This window comes from Symphodus melops (genome assembly GCF_947650265.1).
Source record: "Symphodus melops genome assembly, chromosome: 22".
Taxonomy (NCBI): Eukaryota; Metazoa; Chordata; class Actinopteri; order Labriformes; family Labridae; genus Symphodus; species Symphodus melops.
In genome coordinates this window covers 10,151,716-10,175,477 of record NC_136712.1, presented here as the reverse complement: position 1 = coordinate 10,175,477, position 23,762 = coordinate 10,151,716, and the positions used below count along the sequence as shown (strand labels likewise).

The 23,762-nt window shown below is 40.7% G+C and overlaps 1 protein-coding gene across 1 annotated transcript; it reads right to left on the bottom strand.

Annotated features, from left to right (window-relative positions):
- Positions 1-7,968: 7,968 nt before the first annotated feature.
- On the bottom strand, positions 7,969-22,973 carry cntn1b (contactin 1b). The gene is made up of 24 exons (XM_079335462.1): positions 22,827-22,973; positions 16,593-16,736; positions 15,153-15,188; positions 14,934-15,060; positions 14,658-14,839; positions 14,121-14,216; positions 13,656-13,868; positions 13,398-13,497; positions 13,122-13,306; positions 12,876-13,000; positions 12,649-12,766; positions 12,320-12,470; positions 12,108-12,235; positions 11,837-12,009; positions 11,613-11,736; positions 11,266-11,433; positions 11,026-11,175; positions 10,865-10,935; positions 10,501-10,753; positions 10,267-10,388; positions 9,620-9,809; positions 9,411-9,532; positions 9,161-9,317; positions 7,969-9,077 (listed from the first exon to the last, which is right to left on the bottom strand). The coding sequence occupies exons 2-24, from the start codon at positions 16,645-16,647 to the stop codon at positions 8,995-8,997; spliced, it is 3,129 nt and encodes a 1,042-aa protein (XP_079191588.1). The 5' UTR covers positions 16,648-16,736; positions 22,827-22,973; the 3' UTR covers positions 7,969-8,994.
- Positions 22,974-23,762: the final 789 nt, after the last annotated feature.

The window sequence follows — 23,762 nt, the reverse complement described above, 5'->3', positions numbered from 1 at the left end:
TTTTTTGGTTTAACATCACACACAACTTTGGGTTTTTTTCAGGTGAAGCACACAATTGTTTACAGCATAAAACACGTAAAAACAAATGGAAAATACTTGTGCCCTTGCAACATTAGCAGTTTACTCAGAAATGTGTACTGTGAAATCTTAACAGTCTTAGCAGTTAAGAAGCCAAACATTCCCCTCAGGGTTGGTACAGATCAAAAGAGTCCTGAAAGGAGAACCCAAAGAATATTTGAATTCTGTTTATATGATGAAAGTCTAGCTCAGGGATTAATACAGATTATGTGGATGAGGAAAGACAAGAATATTCAGTGCAAAGATGTTATTGATGGAGTCTCACTGTTGTGATAAGACACTCACGTGTAGCCTGCAAGCTCCTTTGTTCACAAATAGTTTTCCACAGGTGAGTGGGCTGCCTTTAATGACTGTGAGGCTCCGCCCATCCAGGAAGTAGAGAGGGTGGTAGAAGTGAATCACAGGGGAAATTGGGATTGTTTTTTTTTTGATTATTGGACATTTGTCAGGTGACCACAAGAAAAAAACAAAAAATCAATATCATTGTCTCTGAGATATAAGCCACTGTTACGTAGCAAGTAAGTGCAAACATTTAAAGGGGCTATTATGACAGTGGTGAGTTTAGTTCATATTACTTTGGCCCAAAAAATATCAAATGCAAGCTTCAAGAGTTCTATTAAGGGCTCATTTGGGATTTGTTGGACTTTTACTTCTGCTGGGTCAAAAACCTTCAAACATATCAAAAAGTTAGCTGTATGGTATTTATGCAGGAAAAGAACTGTGAAGCGTTTCACAAATCTACAGGAGATTTTCTAGATTGTTACATCACACCATAGTGTTTGTGAGTTAAGCAATAACATTTTGTCAAAGCTGACATCCCTGCTGACTTCTCTGTCGGTCCTAACACAACTTCACTCGGTGTTTCGCTGCTCATCCTTCACATTGACAAGCATAAACAGAGCACAGATGTGTCTCCAACCATTTCCTTTGAGTTGGTTCATTAAATAAGTGACATTATTAGATGACAGGATTGAAACTGGCACTCTCTTCTTGGAGGTCGGTATACGGACTCGCTAAACAGGAACCCAAACATCTGCTATGCTTTTCATTTTACCACCCAACTGTGGCACAGTCTGCAGCATGCTGTAACTCTCCTGAGGCTTCCACAACTGACAGATGGCCGCACAGGAAATCAGTCACTATTTGTGTGTCTATTTATGTGTCGCCTGTGTCTGTATGCATATTTTTCATGCATCCACATATGTGCAAACAAATGTGTGTGCTCTTGTTTGCTTGTCCATCTTTCAGTTTTCCCTATGTATTTGACAAGTGGTCCCTGCATCCCTGAAATGTCTCTGCTTTGATATCTGCCTTTTTTTCCTTGTGTCAACAGAGTTTAAATGCCACCTCAGGCAAGTGAAGTCAGAGCTGAAGCTGCGAGATAAAGACAGCTGAACTGTGGCAGAAAACAGATGTTTTGTTTGCTGATTGTGAATGTTATTACGGATAGAGAAGCCATGAACAGTGTATATTTACTGAATGCTTTTGTGCCCAGAATACGCATACTAAACCAATATCTTGAAAAGAGAAAAGAGGGGAAATGTGTCTTTCATGACTTCCGGAACAGCCTCAAAATTAAAAACAATTATTTCAGCCGTTCGGGAATTAAACAGATGCAGGTAAAAGATTTTACCAAGGGGGCGAAAGGACATAAAAAAAAACTATAAAGTTCCTTTTTCAGCGGAGACCTATAGTGCTAGTACCATTAGCATTTTTCACTTAGTTAGCATAATTTGATTCCTCTCTGGCTTTGAGCAAGTACCCGTCATTAAAAATGCATCAGTCTCAATTAAGGTGAAAACACGTTCAGTCTTTATATTCTAGTTCACACTATTTCCCCCCACTACAACATCTAAATGCAATGTTTTTCAGAATAAGAACATTACAAGTTTAATACACAATCAGACACATGAGGGGATCCTTGGTTAGAGCTAACAATGTGACACGATTGGCCACACTGCAAACTAATCATTTATAATCATTCAGAGAGGAAGACATATTTACTGTTGTGTGGATGTAAAATGTTATGACTGGCATAGGGTAACATTTCTTGTTAAAACAGAGACTGCTGTGTACAAATGGTTGTAACACAAGCAAACACAACAGACTGGCTCTGTCACTTTGCTCAACAACACAGCATCACTAATGACTCTTTATGTCAACACTACGATAGAGCCTACAGTTGAGTTGTGGCTGAAACTGAGTATAAAGTTAGGAATCTTTTGGCATTGTCTAAAATGATGTGTGGTGCAACCTGTCTGTGTGGCTGTGAGTATAAAAAAGGGAAAATCCCCCTCCAAAAAAAGCCTTTAAAAATGAGTCACAGTACTAAATATGAACACACACAATCAGGTCTATTTCTTCAGACAAAGAGGATTTTTTTAAGATGATAAAAGGGGGAATTTAAGCCGGATATTGTTGTTGGGAGAAACTTGGAAATAGTGTTTTGTTGTTATAGAGCTGTGTCTCAACTTTAACTTCATTTCATATCCATCTCCCTGGAGCAGAAATCTCCCCTATAGATGGAGAACGACAGAAAAATGCAGGTGGAATGGAGGTGATTTTGCCTCAGGAGGACTGGGTGCTGCCGTATCATTTTGCGGTGTGTTTTAAAGTTCTCTATCCTCTTCTCCTCTCTAGGTTCAGTTTTCTTTTGGTAGGCTTGTTTCCTTCCTTCCTTCCTCTCTCCTTCTCTCTCTCTCTGCTTCCATCCGTCCTGACGTGCAGGTATCACATTTCTCGTTCATAAGGCTGACATCAATCCTTCTCTGCACAGCGTCCTGTGTGACAGCTGAGAGCGTGGCAGACTAATGTCTACAGCCGCTCCACTCCTGTCTTCACCTGACAAAACAGCAGATTTTGAGCAGAGCTGTTTGTTCATAACAAATATGGTAGACAGTTCTTATATGGTAGGAAATAAATATAGTTTTAGGTAAAATTTGTATGACAATATAAAAGAATACAAGACAATCATTATTGACTGTGTTCTTTTTTTATGACTCTCTACATGACCTTCTTTAATATTGCAGATAAAATTAATGATTCTCATTCATTACAAGCACAGAAAACCCTGTTCTGCTTCCTCCTTCTTAACCAATAACAATTAATTAAATTAAATTAATGGACAAGAATGATTGTGAAGTCATACATGGTCGAGGTTTCCATTGAGACCGTCTTTGCTAAACAAAAGAGAAATCTCAGCGTCCTAACCAGCACAATCTCGTAGATTTGTATTCAAGTTTAAAGATGAAAAGACTTGAATCTAAAGGAAGCACAGGTTTGCTGGCAGATTCAAAAAAAGAAGAAGGATACCCCAAACACAAAAACTGCTGTTTAATAAAAAAAAAAAAAAAAGGTAAAGAGTTGGGTTGTTGAGATTTATAATAACAGCTCACTAACGAACTGATGAGTCTCAGGAGTGTGTGTGTGTGTGTGTGTGTGTGTGTGTGTGTGTGTGTGAGAGAGAGAGAGAGAGAGAGAGAGAGAGAGAGAGAGAGAGAGAGAGAGAGAGAGAGAGAGAGAGAGAGAGAGAGAGAGAGAAATCAACAGCCCAACAAAGAGAGATAGATAATACAACACTGTCAATCTTTCATGGCAATTCGACTTTACAAAAGGAATTAGCTGTGATGTTAACATCACCATTTTTATGTTTGATAAAGATTTACACAGTTAATTGGAACAGGCACTGCTCAATGCTGAAGCTAGCTTAAAGTGAAGGTTCTCTTCATGTATTCAGTTATTAATGGGATGAATTCGAATTTGGACTTTATTGTGGGGCTGGACTAAGATTGTTAACAAAGTCATTAGGATCCACATTGACCCTTGATGGCAATACACAGTTTTGTTTCAATCCTTTCAATCTGTGTTAAAATATTTGATGGATAAATTTAAAAAAAATTACAAAATGGAGGCTTGAGTATTCATCCTCCAGAACTTTGAATACCTTGATGAAATTGTATTGTGTGTCAACACACTTAAGTTTGATCAAGGCCACCAGGGATTATGACAATGGGACCATGAATGGCTGAATAAAACTTCATGCCAACATGGACCTCATTATGGGATAACCAATCACCTGTCACATTTACATCTTAAGTCCCTTCTTTGGTATGGTTAGAATTATTTGTAGTAGCATCCCTTCTTGTAGAGATAAACAGAAAATCACCTTTCTGTTTCACGCCAATGATTTTGTGAAATAAATGTGTCCAAGCAGTTTAACACATCCTTGTTTTATTTACTTGTGTTGCTGCTACAGATGTCACACAATGACAGCTGTTAACAGTGAGGACTGCCCATTCCCCATTTTCAGCTACAACACAGAATTAACATCTCCCAAACACAAGCTGCTGAAGGTATTTACAGCTATAAAAAGGTGACAGGCTCTGTGGACATTCTGCTGTTAATCTTTAATTGGACTCCAAGAGGATTGGAAACAGTTTTTCTGGCATCAGCAATACAGAGCATGCGGTCTGCCAATGCAAGACAGAAGAGAGGAAGAGAGGGAGGATTTGAAAGAGATTTGCCAAAGGAGACTAGGGGGTCCCAGTGCACAAATCTGGCAAGGGGCTGAAGAGCTACAGAAAACCAAGCCACACAATAAGACAACCTGTCTGTTGATGTTTTCAGAATTTAGTTAGCACTATTGCATAGTGGAAGCCTCGGGAATATTTCAATAATGAAGTCTCTCATTTTAGCCAATGGACCAGAAAAGCCTTTTCTGTGAGGGTATACAATGCACAGTAAGCAATCAATCCCCCTTCCATGCCACCAAATACAGCTCAAATTGTTTTCCCCACCCTCAAGGTGCACATTCTTTTTGTTCGCTAATCGTGAGAGTGCGCCTACATCAACCCTCAGTCTGACAGAGTACCCCCAACAGAAAGAGGAATATGAGAACAGGGCTATTCTTCATGGGGTAAACACGGTCATAAACTACCCCTGGAAGAAGCAATTACTCCATGATCTGACACTGGAACCCATTTCTGCCAATCGAACAGCAGGAGGGGCCTCCAACAGGCTGCTAACCAGGTTAGCCGCGCTGCTAACACAAGCCTGCTTGCCACGCCAAATTGGACTGGTAGATTTAGTGTATCATTCTCTCCATGAACCCCAGCAGCCATCGAATGCTGCTCCTCTCTGCGGGACCAGCAGGATGGCTAATCTAGTCCACGCTAACTAGCTAGAAAGCCGGGGGGGGGGCGGCCTGCCAAGTGTCTTTGATTTATGGGTCAGCACAAAGGCTAATGCAGGCTGCTTTGCATCATCTTTGCATATGTCCTGAATTAGCTCTTTGCTTCACTTTGAGCTTCCTCATACCTGCTTCATGTTTCTGGTATTCCCCCCCCCCCCATTTTTCTGCTGCATTATACAGAATGCATTTCCTGTCTGAATTTACAGTGTGCTGTAGTGCAGAAACACAACCACAATGACAATAATTCACAGATTCAGAGAATGGGGCTAAAAGGGCTGAGAGGATTTGATAAACAGGCAATAAGCACATGTGAGAAGTAGACAACCACAAAAGATGAGCACTAAGGGCTTCAGCTGCATTATTACTTCTATTTATGTGCTGCAACCATCACAGGTTCTACCTGACAGCCGGGGAGCGTCTTCTGATCAAATAGGATGCAGCAAAGGGAATACGTAAATAATCAGTTGCTTTGCACTAAATTATGGTGAGTTTATGATCCTGGGGTAAGCATGCCTGAAATCTGGTAGGTAGATTTTTCAAATATAATGCTTTGTAAATATATTACAACAAAATGTGATAATTTGCAAACATATTGAACCCTATAATAAATGGAAAAACAACATAATGACAAAATAATGTTGCACCATGAACCAGCTCAGTCTTATTTACAGTTTTTAACCCTCCCCATCTTTACTTCAGACAGACTCAGCTTCTCTGGGATGTTGCTTTTACGCCCAATTATGTGACCAACCTGTAGTCAATTAAACTCATTAACTGTGAGCTGTTCTACCAGGTGATTTGCTTTAGCACTATACAACCTTTCCAATCTGTTTGGCCCCTGTCCCAACTCTTGTGAAACATGTTTCTGGCATCAAAGAAAACAAACAAACAAAAAAGAAACAAACAATGTTTCCTACTTTCAGTCATATCTGGGGTTTAAAAGTGTCATCACCACATTCTTGTTTTATTTACATTTCAAACAGAACCCCTTCTTGCTTGGAAAATGGGTTGTAATAAATACAAAGAGTATTTTGCAGGGACATCATCTTTTGAAGCTATAGCTGTTAAACACTATGACTTGGCTAGACCTCTGAAGTCTGTAAAATACAGATCACCAAAACAGGTTATGTGCATTTGTTAAACTTGGGGTGTTAAGGTATCATCAAATCTACTCTGCATGTGCTGTGAGCCATTTTCTTTTTTTTCAAACTTTCATAAAATCTGTTGTTCAGATGAATTCCCCACACGCCCTATGTATCCATCCATGCTGATGCATTTATTTAGAAAGCAAAGCCAAAGCTACACTGTAATTTGCATATGCATCTTTAATCAGGCTGGTTGACCAATTCCCCCCTCTTATTTGTAAAGGTGTGCAGTGCTTCCTGCACATATCTTAACACAGTCAGTCCTGCTACAAAAAATAAACACATTCATAAAATAAAATTAAAGCAGCAACCAACATGTTTTATTCACACAATCCTCTCAAATTTAGCAGCGCACTGCTACAGATAACCTGTGTTTTGTTATGTAGAAACTGAAACTGGGGATTTCTGGAGTCTCACAGTGGGAAACAAACCCACAACCTTGTACCCTGAGATGATAAAACATTCACACAAACTTGTTTCCTCCTATTGAAAAGCTGCATTAGGATTCTGATGGAAAAATATCTGATTTCCTACCAAACGAAAAAGATTCCACAATGCACATGGCTGTCTACGCCACAAAATATGCTGCTGTTTTTCCATGTTCCTCATAGGAGCCAGGCCCTGCAAGTAAGACATAAAAGCTGAAGGAACCCACGAATGACAACAACAGACTCTTCCATAACCTCCTCTGAAGGAGACACAGTCCCCTGGCATGCGAGGCTCACCTTTGTGTCTCCGCTGTGATTGTTTGTAAATGATGGCAGCATTGATTTCAGCCTCACATGGGAGTTTCTGTGTCTGTGTAATTTGTTGGAGAGGGGGGGGGGGTAAAATGCTGATAATGGAGGTGGAAATAGGATAGAGAAAAGCCACCCACACAGAAACTGCATACAGCATGCAAGCAAGAACAAACAAAAATATATATTTAAAAAAATCCCTGCACAGGGAATAAATTATAGGAAAGAAACCCTCAGAGACACCAGTATTAGAGCGTAATTAACTCAAATGACCCGCAGTGTAACTTGGACAACTGTAGCTTTGAAAGTGCAGTCCAAGAATACCCAGACATGGCGAAAGTCAGCATCCTTTTTACACCACTGAAACCCAGGTCACAATGTATATAAAACACATCAAATAACATGACGCATATATGTGAGAGTTTAGTTTTATGTTAAAGTGCCATTCAATAACAAAATGTAGGTTATTGGAGTGAAAGCTACCTTAAATGTTGATATATGGCACATGGTATTACTGCCATCTGCTGGTTGAAATCATTCATCACAGTTTGCTTGCTCTGAAAGGGAAAACTGAAAATGTAACTGACGTTTAAATTAAATGAATGAAGGAGTTATTGCCCCTATGGAAATTTACTTTGCATCAAGAAGATAAATTAATGTAATTCAAAACCTTTACTTTAACTCAGAAGAATTTGGGTCAAATATTTCCAGAAATATTTCATTTTCAAGTTTGTTATTTTTCTGAGATTCAAACTGTAATTTGTAATTGTGTTTTTTTTCCATTTCCATAGATAAGGGAGACTAAAACACCAGCCAGTTTAGATTGTTGTATTCTGTTTAATGGTTTTCATAAAGGAAATAGACATAAATATGTGATATACAGCAACTTCTCAAACCCTTGTATGATGGTTCATTCAAATCGTGAATGTTCACTTGCAAAAATTACAATTAAAGAAAGTGAGATAGGCTTCATTTGGGAAATTATGTTTTAGTTGCTTTATGCACCAGAATTTAAATTTAAAAACTCAGCAAGCATCTTCTGTTTCTGTAAGACAGCACCATGGGAAATCAGGAAAATTCATTTAAAAAAAGAAGTATAACAATAAGTGAATACCATTGAGCTAAATGACAGTGTCTTTATGATAATAGAGACTAAGCTGCTAAGAATGTGATATCCTGTATAGCTTTGAAAAGTGGCGTTCAGTGTTCACTCTTATTTTTACTGCTCATTCCAGAACATTTGCAGTGTTTGCAGCATTTGTAGCTTGACCATCTGAAAAATTTAAAGAGCTTAAGGGCTTCAATTGGACATATTAAAGGCCTTTACTTAAAGCTTCATTACCATCTGGACAGTGCTGCTAGCTTATTTCAAATTCGGAAAACTTTAATTCTCCCCGGGGGGCAATTCAAGGGCACACATAGCAGTAAATGAACGACAGTGCAGCTATACTAAAAAAATTGTTCTTTGTTGGCTTTAATGAAATATATGAATTTGACTGAGATATTTTGGATGTTCTTTTTAAGTTAATTCAAAAACGTATTAGAAAAATATGCCTGGATGCAGGAGTCCCACATTTTAACTTCATGCACCCTGCAGATCTGCTGCACTGTTGGCTTGTTCGTTCAGAAGTAAATTTATACAAATTGACATGGGAGAACACCTGATACATTTGTAGTGAGAAACGGCTTTCTGCGTGGCATTTCAATAAAGCATGAAATATATGATCTATACCCATTGCTTTCAGCGTGACGAGTGTTAAAGGGTGAAAAATGAATTTCTTTCAGGTCCTCATATCTACTGTAGTTCCCAGAGTCTTTTATATACATATAACTTGCAGTAGACTCAAATTTCCAATCCCACAATGCAAAGCGCCAGCACCAACAAAGATACCAGGCTCAGTGTGGGCGTGGTCATTGATGCTTTACCTGAGGAAAGAAGAACAATGTAAGACATATATAAACCAAAAGGACAACAAACTGTCAAATCAACAATAAATATTAAGGCTTACCCTGAACCCTAATTTTCCTGATTGGGCCATCTCCTCCTTCGTAACGGCCGCGTACCATCAGCTCATAATCTCCAAACTGAGGCATGGGGAAGTCCATGAAGTGCCATCCAGTGACGTAAACCTTTCCATAGATGTAGCCGGTCTTTCTGAACAGGACCTGGAATTAAACATTTCCAAGTTCGTCTTCATTATAATAAAGAAAAACATTATAATTAGGCTAGATAAAAAGTTGCAAAGTTTTCACACCCACCTTGTAATACAATGGGAAGGAGATATTGCCAAACCAGTCATAGGAGATATGGTCCCACCACACATACATCCACTGTCCTGTCCATGTAACATATTTCCACATCCTGGGAGGGTCTGGTGGTGCTGTGAACAAAAAAAAACAAAGATTTATTTCATTTTCATCAAGAATCAATCTGTACCTGTAAATCAGTGCTGAGTGACTGGTCTTACGTGGTCTCTTTGTGAACATCTCACAGTGTTCCCCTGGCGGTCCGAGGCCGGCTCCGTTAAAGGCACGGACTTCGATGAGGTAGTGAGAGTCTGGCAGCATGTTCTCCAGCCTGGTCTGGTTGACTGCTGCTGGGACAAATATGCGGTGTGCTCCTGGCTCTGGATCATCGTACTTTCTCCAGTATTTGACCTGAAGATCAAATAAATCAGTTTTTTGGATTAAAAAAACACGGTGAGCAGTGCCAGCCAACCAGAATAGGAAATTAAGTCCAAAAACATTCGCAAAGAGTGTGCAAGAATAAATACCATGTAACTTAAAATGAATAAGTAAATTAAAATGTTCAAATTTATTTTTTCAGTTTCATAATTGCTTCCAGAAAACACAATTAATAGCAAACTGCTGTTTACACTTAGTTGGAAGCATATTTAGCTTAAATTTGCACCTACATGGACAGCTAACTAGTTAGCTATGTAGATTGCTAGCTGGATAGCTTTGTCATAAATATGGCAGTATTTTAGTCCACATTCAGCTCATTCATTTAACACACTAAAAAGTATTGACGATATAATGAAAAGGTAACATTTCCACATTTCTTGATAAAGTAAACAAACAGTTGAGTGGGACTTTCACAGTAAAAACTCTGTACCTGATATCCCTCAATGTACTGTTGCAGGCCTGTTCCAGTGTCGACCACTGGCAACCACCAGACCAGAGCTTCAGTAGAGGACACCGGTCTGGCATATACGTCTGTGGGCGACTCTGTGGGAACTGAAGATGATAGATAAAAGTCAGATAAACTGATCAAGTTGTAGAGGCACACTTTTTATCTTCCAAGACAATTTAAGATTCCAAATCAAAAACAAACAATAAAAATCCTCACCGTCTCTCGGGTAATATATGACCTTGGTTAGGCTGTATGGTCCGTCTCCTTTCACATTAAATGACTTGATCTTCACCTGAAACTCTCGCACCTGGAAATCTTCTTCAGTTGGGATGAAGTAGGAGTCTCTGTGAACATGACGCCTTGTCTCGGGGTCTGAAATGGTCTCGTACCACCAGTCGTAAGCATCATGAGGCTTGAATGCCACAATGTAGCCAAACTTTTTGCCGGAGAAAAACCATGGCTCCACAGGCTAAACGCCCAGGGTTTAACATAAAATTTAAAGAAGAGAAATTAAAAGAGAAGTTCTCCAGGAGTTTTGATTACAGATCAAACAAGAATCATCAACTGAGGGGTTACTTACAGTCCATGTGATGACAATTTCGCCATTTCTACCTCCAAAGCCGGCTACATCAGTAGGAGAAACCACTGGAGCTGAGAAGAAAAAAAACAGTTATTGAAGTGCTTCCTCCATTTCATTTCCTGTTCTAAAAAGTGTGTCCAATAAAAGATGTCTCTTCTTACCAGCATCCCAGGTTTTGATCTTGAGGGAGGGGATACTAGCCTCACCGGAGCCGTACTCGTTAGTGGCGATGATCCTGAACTGATATTCCATCCATGGGTACAGATCAGTCACTTCTGCCTTCTCAGTGTTCCCATCGAGGAAGGTAGGAGCTTAGGAAACAAAATGTATCATTTTATTTAAACATTTTCTTGGAGGATTCAGAGTGGGTTCACTTCCCACTGGTGGTGAATAGTACTCACAGGTGCTGGCGTCCCTCCAGTCGTCCTCATTCAGGGCCCAGTAGTGTCTGGTCTGGATGGTGTAGGAGAGAATGGGGCTGTTGTGATCTGATCCTTTTGTCCATAACAGCTTTACCCACGTGTCTCCAATCTCCTCTATACGAATAATTCCAGGAGGCCCTGGAACACCTGGATTAGGGGGGAAAAGCCCACGGAGAGAAGATCTGATGGGTAGGGGACTAGTGTCGATGGTCAATCTGCTTATACTTCTTTTCCACATTTGATTAGAATGAGAGGCCCATGGAATAATTGCTAATTTAAAATTTTGGCTAATGTGATAATTTACATTACAGTGTAAAGAGACTTACCTACAACCTTGAGATCAGCGTACGCCGTGTCACTGTCCACCACTGTCTGAGCCGTGCAGGTGTACCGACCTTCATGCCAAACCTGCACATTTTTTATTCTCAGGTCACCCCTCCCATCTTCATTCTAAGATGCGAGACGCGAAGATGAGGACAGGAAGTGAGACCAAAAAAAGAAAACTCTCTGGAGCGGCTAAAATGAAAGCTTAGATGAACTATCGACGTACCATGACACGCTCATAGTGTTGCCACTCAGCGTTGAAGTCGATGACTCGGAAGTCGATGGACCAGACGAAAGTGATGTCCAACATGGGGTCGTATGACGCAGCACAATTTATAATGACTTCGTCGCCAACCTGTACTTCAGTGTCCTCAGGGGGTTCTGTGAGGCTCGTGGCCTCTATGGGGAAAAAGACAATGAATAAAAAAATAAAATCAAAAATAGAAAAAATGCAAATGTGTCCTGATTTGACAAATATTGTGCAAGTGTTCGCTGACCTGTGATAGTGAGAAAGCCTGAGCTGTTTGCCTTCCCTCTGTCATTCTCAGCAAAGCAGGTGTACACACCTTCGTCGTTTTTAGTTGCATTGAGGATCTCCAGACTTCCATCAAACATAATGGAAATCCTACAATTGGAAACAATTCAGTTAAAGCTGTTGAAAGTGGATTGATTAACAGTATTTTAAAACAGCATTTGAAGTTGGACAAACCGTGAATTGTTAAAGAGCATCTCTTTGCCCTTCGTCCAGGTGTATCGCGGTCTGGGAGCCGCTCTGGGTTTACACTCGATCACCACACGGCCATCTTTGGCTCCAAGAAGCTGCTTCTTCACCGGGTTGAATTCGAACGTAGGAGGACAGGCTAAGTGAAAAAAATATGCAGAAGTTTGAATGAAACTTAAAAGTCATCTTTGTCCCTCATTTTTTTTTCTTTAGCATTTTCCTCAAAGAACCTGTGAAGTTAAAAGGTGTTTGGTCACAGCTCAGACCTCAGTGGTGGTCCACAATATAGAGTGAACAGTTCATTAAAAAGGACCCACCAATGACCCGAAGCTCAGCGTTGGCATACTTGATGCCCCAGTAGTTCTCAGCCACACACTGGTACATTCCTGAGTCGTCAAAAGTTAGACTGGAAAATTTCAATTCCCCTTTCCCATACTGAAACACACAAACACAAAACCATTAACATGAAGGAACATCCGAACACAAAATCTTAATTTATTCTACACACAGTACTTTTTTATTATTAGTATTATTTTTTTGTTACCATATATCCATCTTTGTACCAGCGGATGAAAGGGAATGGCTTTCCTGATGCCACGCAGCGCATCGTGTGCTCTGAGCCGATGTCGATCTGAGTGTTGTTGATTGTTTCCGCCCATTCGGGAGCAGCTGAAAAATAAAAAGAGGTATTAAGAAGAGAATATGTCTGAATGAAAGGACCAAAAACAACAACAACAGACACTACATTAAAAAGTTAGATCTTATCTTGAGTGTAAGCTTAGCCACTTACACTCCACATACAGCCAGGCCTTGTGCCAGTCCTTTCCTTTAGTGTTGATGGCCTCACACTCGTAACTGCCCACGTCTTCGTACTGCACATTGTACAGATGAAGCACAGCTCCTGATTGGCTGATCTCATGGTTTGGAGGGAGGTCTGTGTGGTCCACTTTCCTCCAAACAATGTCAGGGATTGGACTAAAAAGACAAGTGCACACAAGAGTTGTGTTGTCCTTTTCCTGTCACTAATTCCGTACATTGAGCAAACGACACGAAAATTAAAACTTACTTTCCCAAAGCGAAGCACTCCAATGTGATATTGGAGGCCAGCATGGCAGTAGTATCTGGAAATTTCACCCTGATGTCTGCTGGGTACTTTCTCTCCTCACCTGAGATCACAGAAAGTACAAAACAATTCTTCATGCCACAATTACGAAACACTCAAACGTTTAACAGGATTTTTTCTTCGTTTGTTGACTTTCCAAATTAGTTTCTACAGCATATCAAATCGGTATATCTATAATGTGGCAATCGTTCCTCTACTAACCATCTTCGGGGGCTAAGGGGATAAGTGGGATGAACTTTGAGAAGACGCTCTTCCCAGTAATTGGGCTGGAAACAAAGCAGGAGTAGTTTCCTGCATCCTGAGCCTCCACTTTGGAGATGTACAGATTCCCGGTCTTCTGGGAGACAAACCGGCGACGATCTGTGGGCAGGAACACTGGGAACTCGTTGAAGATCCAGCGGTAGGTCACCTCCTCTGTAAACAGAGGGAGAGGAGGGTGTTGTTGTCACATGCTGTTTATTTAGGTGATTTCAGGGGTTTTATGGGGGAGAGGACAGAGGGATGAGAGAGTAGGGAAAGATCTGTGGCAAAGGGTAGATGGTTGGAACTTTGAGGACTTCAGCCTTTGTACATGGGGGCGTCAGTATAACAGCTCAGTTTTCTCGCACCCCCAACACGATGACCTACAGTATTTTCCTGTTGAAAAAGAGAGAGACCCATACGTACGTGGCCAGGCTTTTGGAGGGGCACATAGCAGAACAGCCCCCTGTCCTTCTTTCACAAAAACAGGGTCTCTTTCCTCTTGAGGAAACTCCTCCATAACTACAATTACAGATGAAGAGAATGAGAAAAAAAAACAGGTGAAATCTCCTGCTATTTGATTAGTAAGGCACATAATTATCACATTATCTATTGCAAGATTTCCATTGTTAAAGCCACAGAGAAATTCATCTGTTTTTCTCATGTGGGACCCTTCTCAAGAGTCAATAGAGTGGGTGTACACTTTTTTTTGTCTGACAGTGAAAAATATGTGCCCATTTAATTTCCCAGTGAGAAAAATGACTTCAGACTAATACACTCTAGTAGTAAGAAGGGCTGAGTTGGTCTAAGGTATAGTCAATTCCAAGTAAAGCTGAATTAGGTTGAATAATTAAAAAGGTTGTCACAGGGGGAACCAGAAAAGGGGATCTCACCAGGAAAAGGAAATAAAAGAAGAGCAGCACTAAGAAGTACGAGCTGCACCAGTAGAGGCCAGACACTCACATCCAAACTTGACCCTGGCCTCTTTGCTGATGACGGTGCCGTAGATGTTCTTGGCCACGCACACATAGGTTCCACTGTGCTTTTTCTGTCTCGGGTTGGTGATGACGAGGTTCCCACCCACCAGGCTGTAGTGCTCGTCCGGCTGCTCCATCAGCTTGATTTCCCAGTTATCACGGCGCCATCTTAAAGGCGGTACAGTACAATAATTTATTTGAAGAACAGAATGTGTATTATACAGCCGTCTTGAAGAAACAGTCTCCTTTAAATGAGTGTAACCTGTATGATGCTGGTGGGTTTGCGCGTGCCCTGCAGTTCATGGAGATTCTCCCATCGGGTGAGTCCTCAGTGTAGACCACATCCACAGGCTCCTCCTCAAAGATGGGGCCGTATCCAGTAGCATCCTCTGACAAATTTCATACACTGATGAGCTCATGTACTGGTTTAAAAATCCAAATGTTTGGAGATATAGCGACTATTCTGAGAAACTCAACTTACCTCCATAAATTCTAGGTTCATTAAATAAGACCGCCGCTGCAGAACAAAAACATCAATGGATCAGGAAAAAAAGAAAGATAGTAAGAAAGTTAATTCTACACAAATTAAATATATTAAAATGTTTGTTTTCTATCTGGAACTAAAAAAAAAAGGACTTTGTTTTTTTCCCCTAATAAGGCTCTAGTAGTTTGTCACCCATATCTACATCTAAGATGCAAAATATGCAATCTATTGAGCTTGAGAAACTGCAACATAAAGCTGGATGTCATCAGCACAGACATGTATGCCGTGCCTCATGATAACATTTCTAACTTACTATATTTACGAGTAAAAAGCATAGGACCTACTAACGAACCCTGAGGAACACCGCAATTCATCATGTTTGGTTATGACATCATTGAAGCACAAAAAAGGTTTACACCTTACCACCCGAAACAAAAAGTTTTATGCAACCAGAATATTAATGGAAATGTACAGTATGCCTTGCTGAGCTCCTGATAGAAAATATAGTTAAGTACCGTAAATTCCGGACTATAAGCCGCTACTTTTTTCTCACACTTCGAGCACTGCGGCTTCTACTCCGGTGCGGCTAATGCATGGATTTTTTATGGGGGACAATGAGCTTCTGCCGCAAAAACATTTGACTTCGTCACGTCGGATCTTAATATCAGTCATTTTGCGCTTCATGCACGCACCCTCATGATGGAAAACACACGGAGAAATACATATGATGCAGCTTTCAAGTTAAAGGCGATCGACCTGGCTGTCAAAGAAGCTAACAGAGCTGCTGCACGTTAAGATGACACTGACAGCGACAACAGAGACTGAGGAAGTGAGTAATGAAGTCATTCTGAGGCAGTGAATGGATGGACTTTTTCTTGTGAAATATATTACGGTCATCTTTTTCATCAGCCGTGTTACAGACACCGTCGGCTAGGCTTCGTATTGTAACGGTTCATGTTGTAAAGTCAGTAGTTGATAATGTGTTCATAATTCCGATTATGTGGAGAGTCAGTGAATGCACCAGCGAGAACGTGTTGAGTGGCTGTATGAGAGAACGCTGGGGGAGAGAGTTGGATTGTTACGGCAAGTTATGTGTTGTTCTCTGCTGTAAACGGCGTGGTCACGGCCGACAGTGATCGGGTTATTAAGTTATTATTTGAACGCTCTCGTCGTCCTTTAACGTCCGTACGGACGCTACAGTATTTGCGGATGTTACCGGTAGCCTACGTCTGTGTAAATAGCTCTTGTTATAGCGTGGACACCTGCGGCTTATAATCAAGTGCGGCTTATATATGTACAAATACATTTATTTACTTATTTTTAGCCGGTGCGGCTTATATCCAGGTGCGCTCAATAGTACGGAATTTACGGTAGATCAATAATGTGCAGGGTTTATATATAAATAAGATCACATCTCTGCCTCACTGTGGCTCTTACCTGTGAGAGAGATAGAGGAAGAGAGAGCCAGAAGCAGTAAAGCAGCTGAAGCCATGGTTCGGGACTTCCTGTAGCCTTGGAGTTAGGTGCATGGACCAAGCGACACAGAAGTAGTCGATGGACTGAACATGAACTGGAAAAGGGCTGAGGAGGACAAGATTTGAGACTGTCAGCAATAAAGTGCATCTTTTATTTTTGTACAATATTCTCTTCAGAGATCAGCTCCATGGTACAACTTCGAAACCCGTACTCTAAAACTAACGTCACGTAAATTTGAAAGAATTTGGCGCTCCACCGAAACGATAGAATCTCGTTTAGTCATAATAGATATATGAAAGCTCTACGGCAGGCCCGCACTGCCTATTAGTTGTCTCTGATTGAAGAAAATAAAAACAACCCTAGATACCTCTTCAGCACTGTAGCCAGGCTGACAGAGAGTCATAGTTCATTTGAGCCATCTATTCCTTTAGCCCTTAGCAGTAATGATTTCATGAGCTTTTTTAATGATAAAATTCTAAACATTAGAGACAAAGTTAGCAACCTACTACCTTTACTTAGTGCAGATTCCTCCTATATTTTGGATACAGCAGAAACGGTTCCAAATTCTGATACTAACCTCGACTGTTTTTCTCCAATTAACCTCTCAGAACTAAATTCGATTATTTCTGCGTCTAAACCGTCAACCTGTCTTTTAGATCCAATCCCAACCAAGCTGTTTAAGGAAGTCTTTCCCCTAGTTAGCAGCTCCATGCTAGATATGATCAATATATCTTTAGCGGCAGGTTATGTACCCCAGTCATTTAAAGTAGCTGTAATTAAACCACTCCTTAAAAAGCCTACTCTTGATTCAGGAACTCTAGCTAACTATAGGCCTATATCTAACCTTCCTTTTATCTCTAAGATTTTAGAGAAAGTGGTAGCTAATCAGTTGTGTGATTTTCTCCACAACAACAGCTTGTTTGAGGAGTTCCAGTTGGGATTTAGAGCTTACCATAGCACTGAGACTGCACTAGTTAGAGTAACAAATGATCTTCTGTTAGCCTCAGACAGGGGACTTCTATCTGTGCTTGTCCTGTTAGATCTTAGCGCTGCTTTTGACACAATTGACCATCAGATTCTGTTAGAGAGACTAGAACAATTGCTTGGAGTTACAGGGACTGCTTTAAGTTGGTTTAGATCCTATTTATCAGACAGATCTCAGTTTGTGCATGTTCATGATGAGTCCTCTATGCACACCAAAGTTAGCCATGGAGTGCCTCAAGGATCAGTGCTTGGTCCGATTCTATTCACATTATATATGCTTCCTCTAGGTAGTATTATGAGAAAACACTCCATAAACTTTCATTGCTATGCAGACGATACTCAGCTCTACATATCAATGAAGCCAGAAGACACCAACCAGCTTCGTAAACTAGAAGCCTGCCTCAAGGACATCAGGACCTGGATGACCAGAAACTTCTTACTGCTCAACTCAGACAAGACTGAAGTTATAGTGATTGGACCTAAGAACCTTAGAGAGACTTTCTCTGCCGATATGACGGCCCTTAGTAGTATTAGCGTAGCCTCTAGTTAGTTAGTTCATGCATTTGTTACCTCCAAGTTGGATTACTGTAATTCTATTTTAACAGGGTGCTCTGGTAAATCTCTAAAGACCCTTCAACTCGTCCAAAACGCTGCAGCTCGTGTTCTGACTAGAACTAGGAAAAGGGACCACATGACTCCTGTATTGGCTTCTCTCCATTGGCTCCCTATAAAATTTAAAATCCTTCTTCTCACCTACAAAGCTCTAAACGGTCAGGCACCATCCTATCTTAAAGAGTTAATTGTACCGTACTATCCGACAAGAACATTACGTTCCCAGAAGGCAGGCCTGCTCGTGGTGCCTATAGTCTCTAAAAGTACTATGGGAGGTAGAGCCTTTAGTTATCAGGCACCGCTCCTTTGGAATCGTTTACCAGTCGGGGTCCGGGAAGCAGACACACTAGGTACTTTTAAGAATAGACTTAAAACTTTTCTTTTTGATAAATCTTATAGTTAGGGCTGGCTTAGGACCAGCTCATAGTTAGGGTTAGGGCTATAGGCCTAGACTACCGGGGGAACTCTCCCAGCTTTCATATCTTATTACTGCTTGTTACTATCTTTATATTCTAACCTCTCCTTTTTTCTGGGAGCTCCTGAGCTCTCTTAGGTTCCTTGGGACTGTTGGTGAGGATGTCCTGCCCAAACAACCCCCCCCCCCCCCCAAACCTGTCCTATCCTATTCTTCTTTCTGCGTCTTGTCCCATCTCCCCCATCCCATTTTCAAGCCCAGCACAGTTTAGCAGATGGCTGTTCCGTCATGAGCCCGGGTCTGCTGAAGATTTCTGCCTGTTAAAAGGAAGTTTTTTCTTGCCATGCTATGACGGATTAAGCTGGGCTCTTGTAATATAGCCATAAGTAAGGTCCTTTACCTGCTTTTTGTAAACATAACGATGAGCATGGTCTTGTTACCTGCTCTTTCGTTAATGTTAACAGACAAACAGTAAGGTCCTTCACCTGCTTTTGTAAAGTGTCTCGAGATAACGCCTGTTATGAATTGACGCTATATAAATAAAGATTGATTGATTGATTGATTGATTCTTCTGGTTCGGATCCTCGTCGGACAGGAGCCTCTGTGTGTGGAGTTTGTTGGGTTCTCACTGAGTACTGTTCTCCCCTGTTGGTATGAACGTGAGTGTGGCTCGTTGTCTGTACTGTATCTATTTATCAACCCTGTGATTTTGCCTGTATCCTGTCTCTCGCCCAATGACAGCTGAGATCAGCTCAAGCCAATGCGACCCCGGATGGGAGAATCAGTATTGATAACGACGGGTGGATGATATTCTCTAATGGTGTGAACAGTCAGAGTATAAGAAAAACAGACACATTTGACCCTTGAGATATTATATCAAACTGATGACTGCATGATTTTCTACACCAGAAATAGTGAGTGCATGACTAACTGGAGTCCTCAAGTGTATATAAATGATTCAGGATGTGAGTGACTCAGCAGAACACTGCAAATAGTTATGCGGAGTGCATGCACATCCACAAGGACATGCACCAGCAGGAACAGTCTGCCTGTGTAGAAACAGAACACCAGGTAGTACTTTGGTACCTCGACAGCTCCTACTGTGCTGTCACACATGCTTACACATCACGTCTGTAGGATGAAGAGGCAGCACTGCCATGAGAAACTGCAGCGTTTCGACTCTCACCATCAAACAAGACATTCAAGGAGAAATATTAAGAGTGAGACAAGAACCAGCACAGGTTTGATCTTGTCATGACGCGTAATTCTTCCATTTGAACACTTTTTGAGACACATCACACATCACACGTTAAATAGGCACGTCCCATTGCAACAATGTAAATGAAGGATGCACAGATAAATCAGGTTGAATCAGTAGCAGCGATTGATGTTATTAAGGAGATTGGGTATCAATGTGAAAACAGATTCCTTGTAATCATAGAGTTTTTGTCCATGTGAGTACAGTACTTCATTCAGTCAGAGTGAGGTCCAAGGATCATCACTCCCTGGCCTCATGTGACCTTACAATTAACATGATTTAAATAAGAGTACATAGTCAGGCATATTGAATTTTAGATCTAGGAAAATGATACTTTTATCCAATATGTCGTATCTACAGGTATACATCCACATCCATTGAAACTTTTTAATCACTGCTTAAAACGCACCTCTTTACATTTACCTATGACATAAGTAGAGCTTGACAGTCTATTATCTTCTATTTATTGTGGGGTTTTATTTATATCATCTTATTTGTTGTGATTTTATTGCTTTATTATGGTCTAGACTCTATTTGTATTGTTGTTGTTTTGTTGTTTTACCTGTACAGAACAGTGTTTTTGTGCACTACTGTATAAATAAGTCAACTCTGACTTGACAATTGATGCAACTATCTCCCCATCTCTTATACTGACACTTAACTTTTGACAGAAGACACATGGCATGCCAATATGATGCTCACCTATCCAGTAGTCTACAAACTATCTACAGTCTATAGCTGCATATCTACAAACTACCAAAGTTCCCTTGGGTGTATTCTGAAGTTAAAAAAACTGTATATATAACTATTGAATTTTTAATTTTGACACACAATGTATGTGATTCTTGTGTACTTTTATTAACCTTTGCATCCAGTTCAAGAACCAGCTAGTAAAGTCTGACAACCTGCAGAAAGACAAGTGTCTAACGCCTGTTATGAATTGACGCTATATAAATAAAGACTGATTGATTGATTGATTGAAGTGCAGCTGATACATATTAAATACATTAAAACTGTCTGAATAAGAATAAAACTATCTAATGAGGAAACACTACAGAAACATAACATGCCTGTACTCTAAAATGCATGGCAGACATTTCAACAAAACAGTCAGCTTAAAGCTCAGACTGAAAATAATCCTCCCATAGTGTCAAAGGTCACAAGAATGGGATTAGGGACAGTAAATCAAGGGAACACAGAAAGTAAACAAAGAAAGTAGAGAAACCTCTGAACATGTCTGTGTCCAAAAATGTCCAATTGATGGAAATTCATGTGTTTATCACAAAAGAATGCTTTATGAGAAAGCTGTTTAGGTTCACTATTAAGTACACATCTGCTAGCTGTTTGGATAAATATTGTTACCATCAAGAAAGCCAAAAACAAAGGACAACATCCTACAATAGTGAGCAGCCACACAGTCTTACAGTCCTGTGCTGAGTCATTGTGAAAGTCTGAAAAAGAGAAAAGTCAAAAGAAAATGTTGCAAGGATGAGCTGCCAGATAGCCCCCTCCTCTGAGCCTCAGCCGTTTCACTTTCATCTCAACCTTTCAGACATGTAGAGAAGAGAGGGGAGAGGAGAGGCACACACCCTGCACGCAACTCAACCACACGCAGACACTGCAGCACTCACTCCTCATGTGCACGCCTGATGACTCAACACTATTATCTGTAGAGCATACTCACAGTATGCTACATATCCTGCATCTACACAAGTGTGTATCTACACAGCAGTTATCATTGGGATGATTGCACTGATGGTATTTGCATCTAATTTAATTCAGGCTGACGATCACAAAGCCATGCAAAAGCCTCTGTGACACCTTTATATATACATATAGCTCTGGCTTTATAGATTAAAGATGCAGCAATCTGTTTGAGCAATAATTGTAATTCATCAGAATGTGTTTCCCCTCACTCACTATAATCCCATCATAGATCCTCTTTGGATAGAAACGAGAAATGTAGGTCAGCATGTGTATTAATCCCAATGTCTTAGTGCTTCCCTGTTTCATGAGGTTTCCAGTTGCAGAAAAATCACATCCAAAATCATGTGTGAATTCAGCGAGAGGATATCCTAGTCACTCCAGAGGATTCTCAGTTAGTGGTTGCTGCATTGAAGTGGACTTCTTCTGATTTAATTTGATATTTTGGGGTTTTTGTACATCAAATTATAGACAGGAAGCAACAGTGGCCTCAAACTAAGGATTTGAGTGGCGGAATAATCCCTTGTCCTCTGTGCATTCTGCAGCCATGACAGTTTGGACGTTTGCATTTTTCTCTGGTACTGTCAAGGGGACAAGTGAGAGAATAGTCATTGTCATTCACAGGATACATGTGGATTTGTGTCCTAATACAGTATGCAGCATTTAACTAACAATCAAGACAAATACTTATTGATCGATAGATGCAGATTTGCACATTTGCAGCTGCAGCACATCACAGTTTTATAACAGTGTTTGGAGCATTAGGGAGTTGCCCTCTTGCCCATGAAGTGACAGTTTGTAAATCAAACAAATAGACGTTGACGGTGCATCAGCAGCTTTCTGTGTCCTTGACGCATACAGTAGAAGACATTCTCACCTTGTGTCATCCTCTGCAGAGACACTTTGTTATCTTTGCATGTCCTCTACGTGACTAAAAGAGTAAAGTAGGATGCTTAAACACTCCTCTTCTTAAACAATGTACACTTTGCCGCAGTGTTCCCCAAAATCACTGGCTTCAAATAGAAACTGCGTAGCTCCTTGCATCACTTCACCCCAATGACGACTGAGCGGCACCGGTAATTCACTGCTCTGCATTGCGGTACTCCTGTGCCGGTCCATTTCAGCTCTACAGCGCTGCAAACACACATTTTAACCTCACGAAGTCCAGACAGAGGAGCCCGTTAGACCTCGTGCACACTTCTTAATGTGGTGTCGTTCTTACCTTCAAGGCAGAATGGCAAATTTCAGTTCACTGGCCGCATGGCACACCTGGACCCGAACCGCATCGTCCCAAAGCCCACCCGCCGGAGCGTCCCATTCAGACCAACTTTTCTATTGGAGGAGAGCGGCGGAGTGACACCTCTGGAGGGCAGCGAAGATGCACTACGATTGGTCCACGAGAGAGGGATGCGGGCATCACGCTTCTGCGCATCCCAGACAAAAGATGTACATTTTTATTTTAAATGAATTAAGCGGTTGTTTTTTTACTTTTTTTTTTTTTAAGCTGCACTCCTTAAGACCCTTATTGCACCAACTTTATACCTATTTGATACCAGCAGGTGCATGAATTACAAAACGTTTTTACATTCGACAGGCTATTGCACGCTTTTTAGGAAAAAAACACAAAGATTTAAACCGAAAATCTGTGCGAAAGTGTAAAAAACTGTACAGAAAACTGAAGTCTGCATTTTACTCCTCACCATGTGCTGTGCATCACAAATGACCTTCAGACCAATCCATTATTAATGGAAACTTCCAGACATCAATGTGAGTCTATCAAAGATGCTTTGATGCTCTTATTTGAGGAAAAAAACGGTTTAATGTCATAATTATCTGGTTTGCACTCACTTTTACTTTAGTAATGACTTCTTCGTAGGTTTATGTATTACTATTTTTTTGATAGCACGTGGTTCTTTTTTCCAGTACAAAGGCGATATTTTTGGATCAGTTGTCCAGTGTTTGAGAACATAGACGCACAGCGCATGCGCACGAGATGAGCGTTAATCTTTCAAGGATTAACTTTTTTTTTGAAAGCTTTATCTCTTTGGGTAAATTGACCGATTTGGAAAAAAACCCACAATTCTCATTTCATACACTAGAGGGAGCTATATACAAACACTTGCATGCTGCACATTGCATGCTTTCAAGGGAAAAAAAA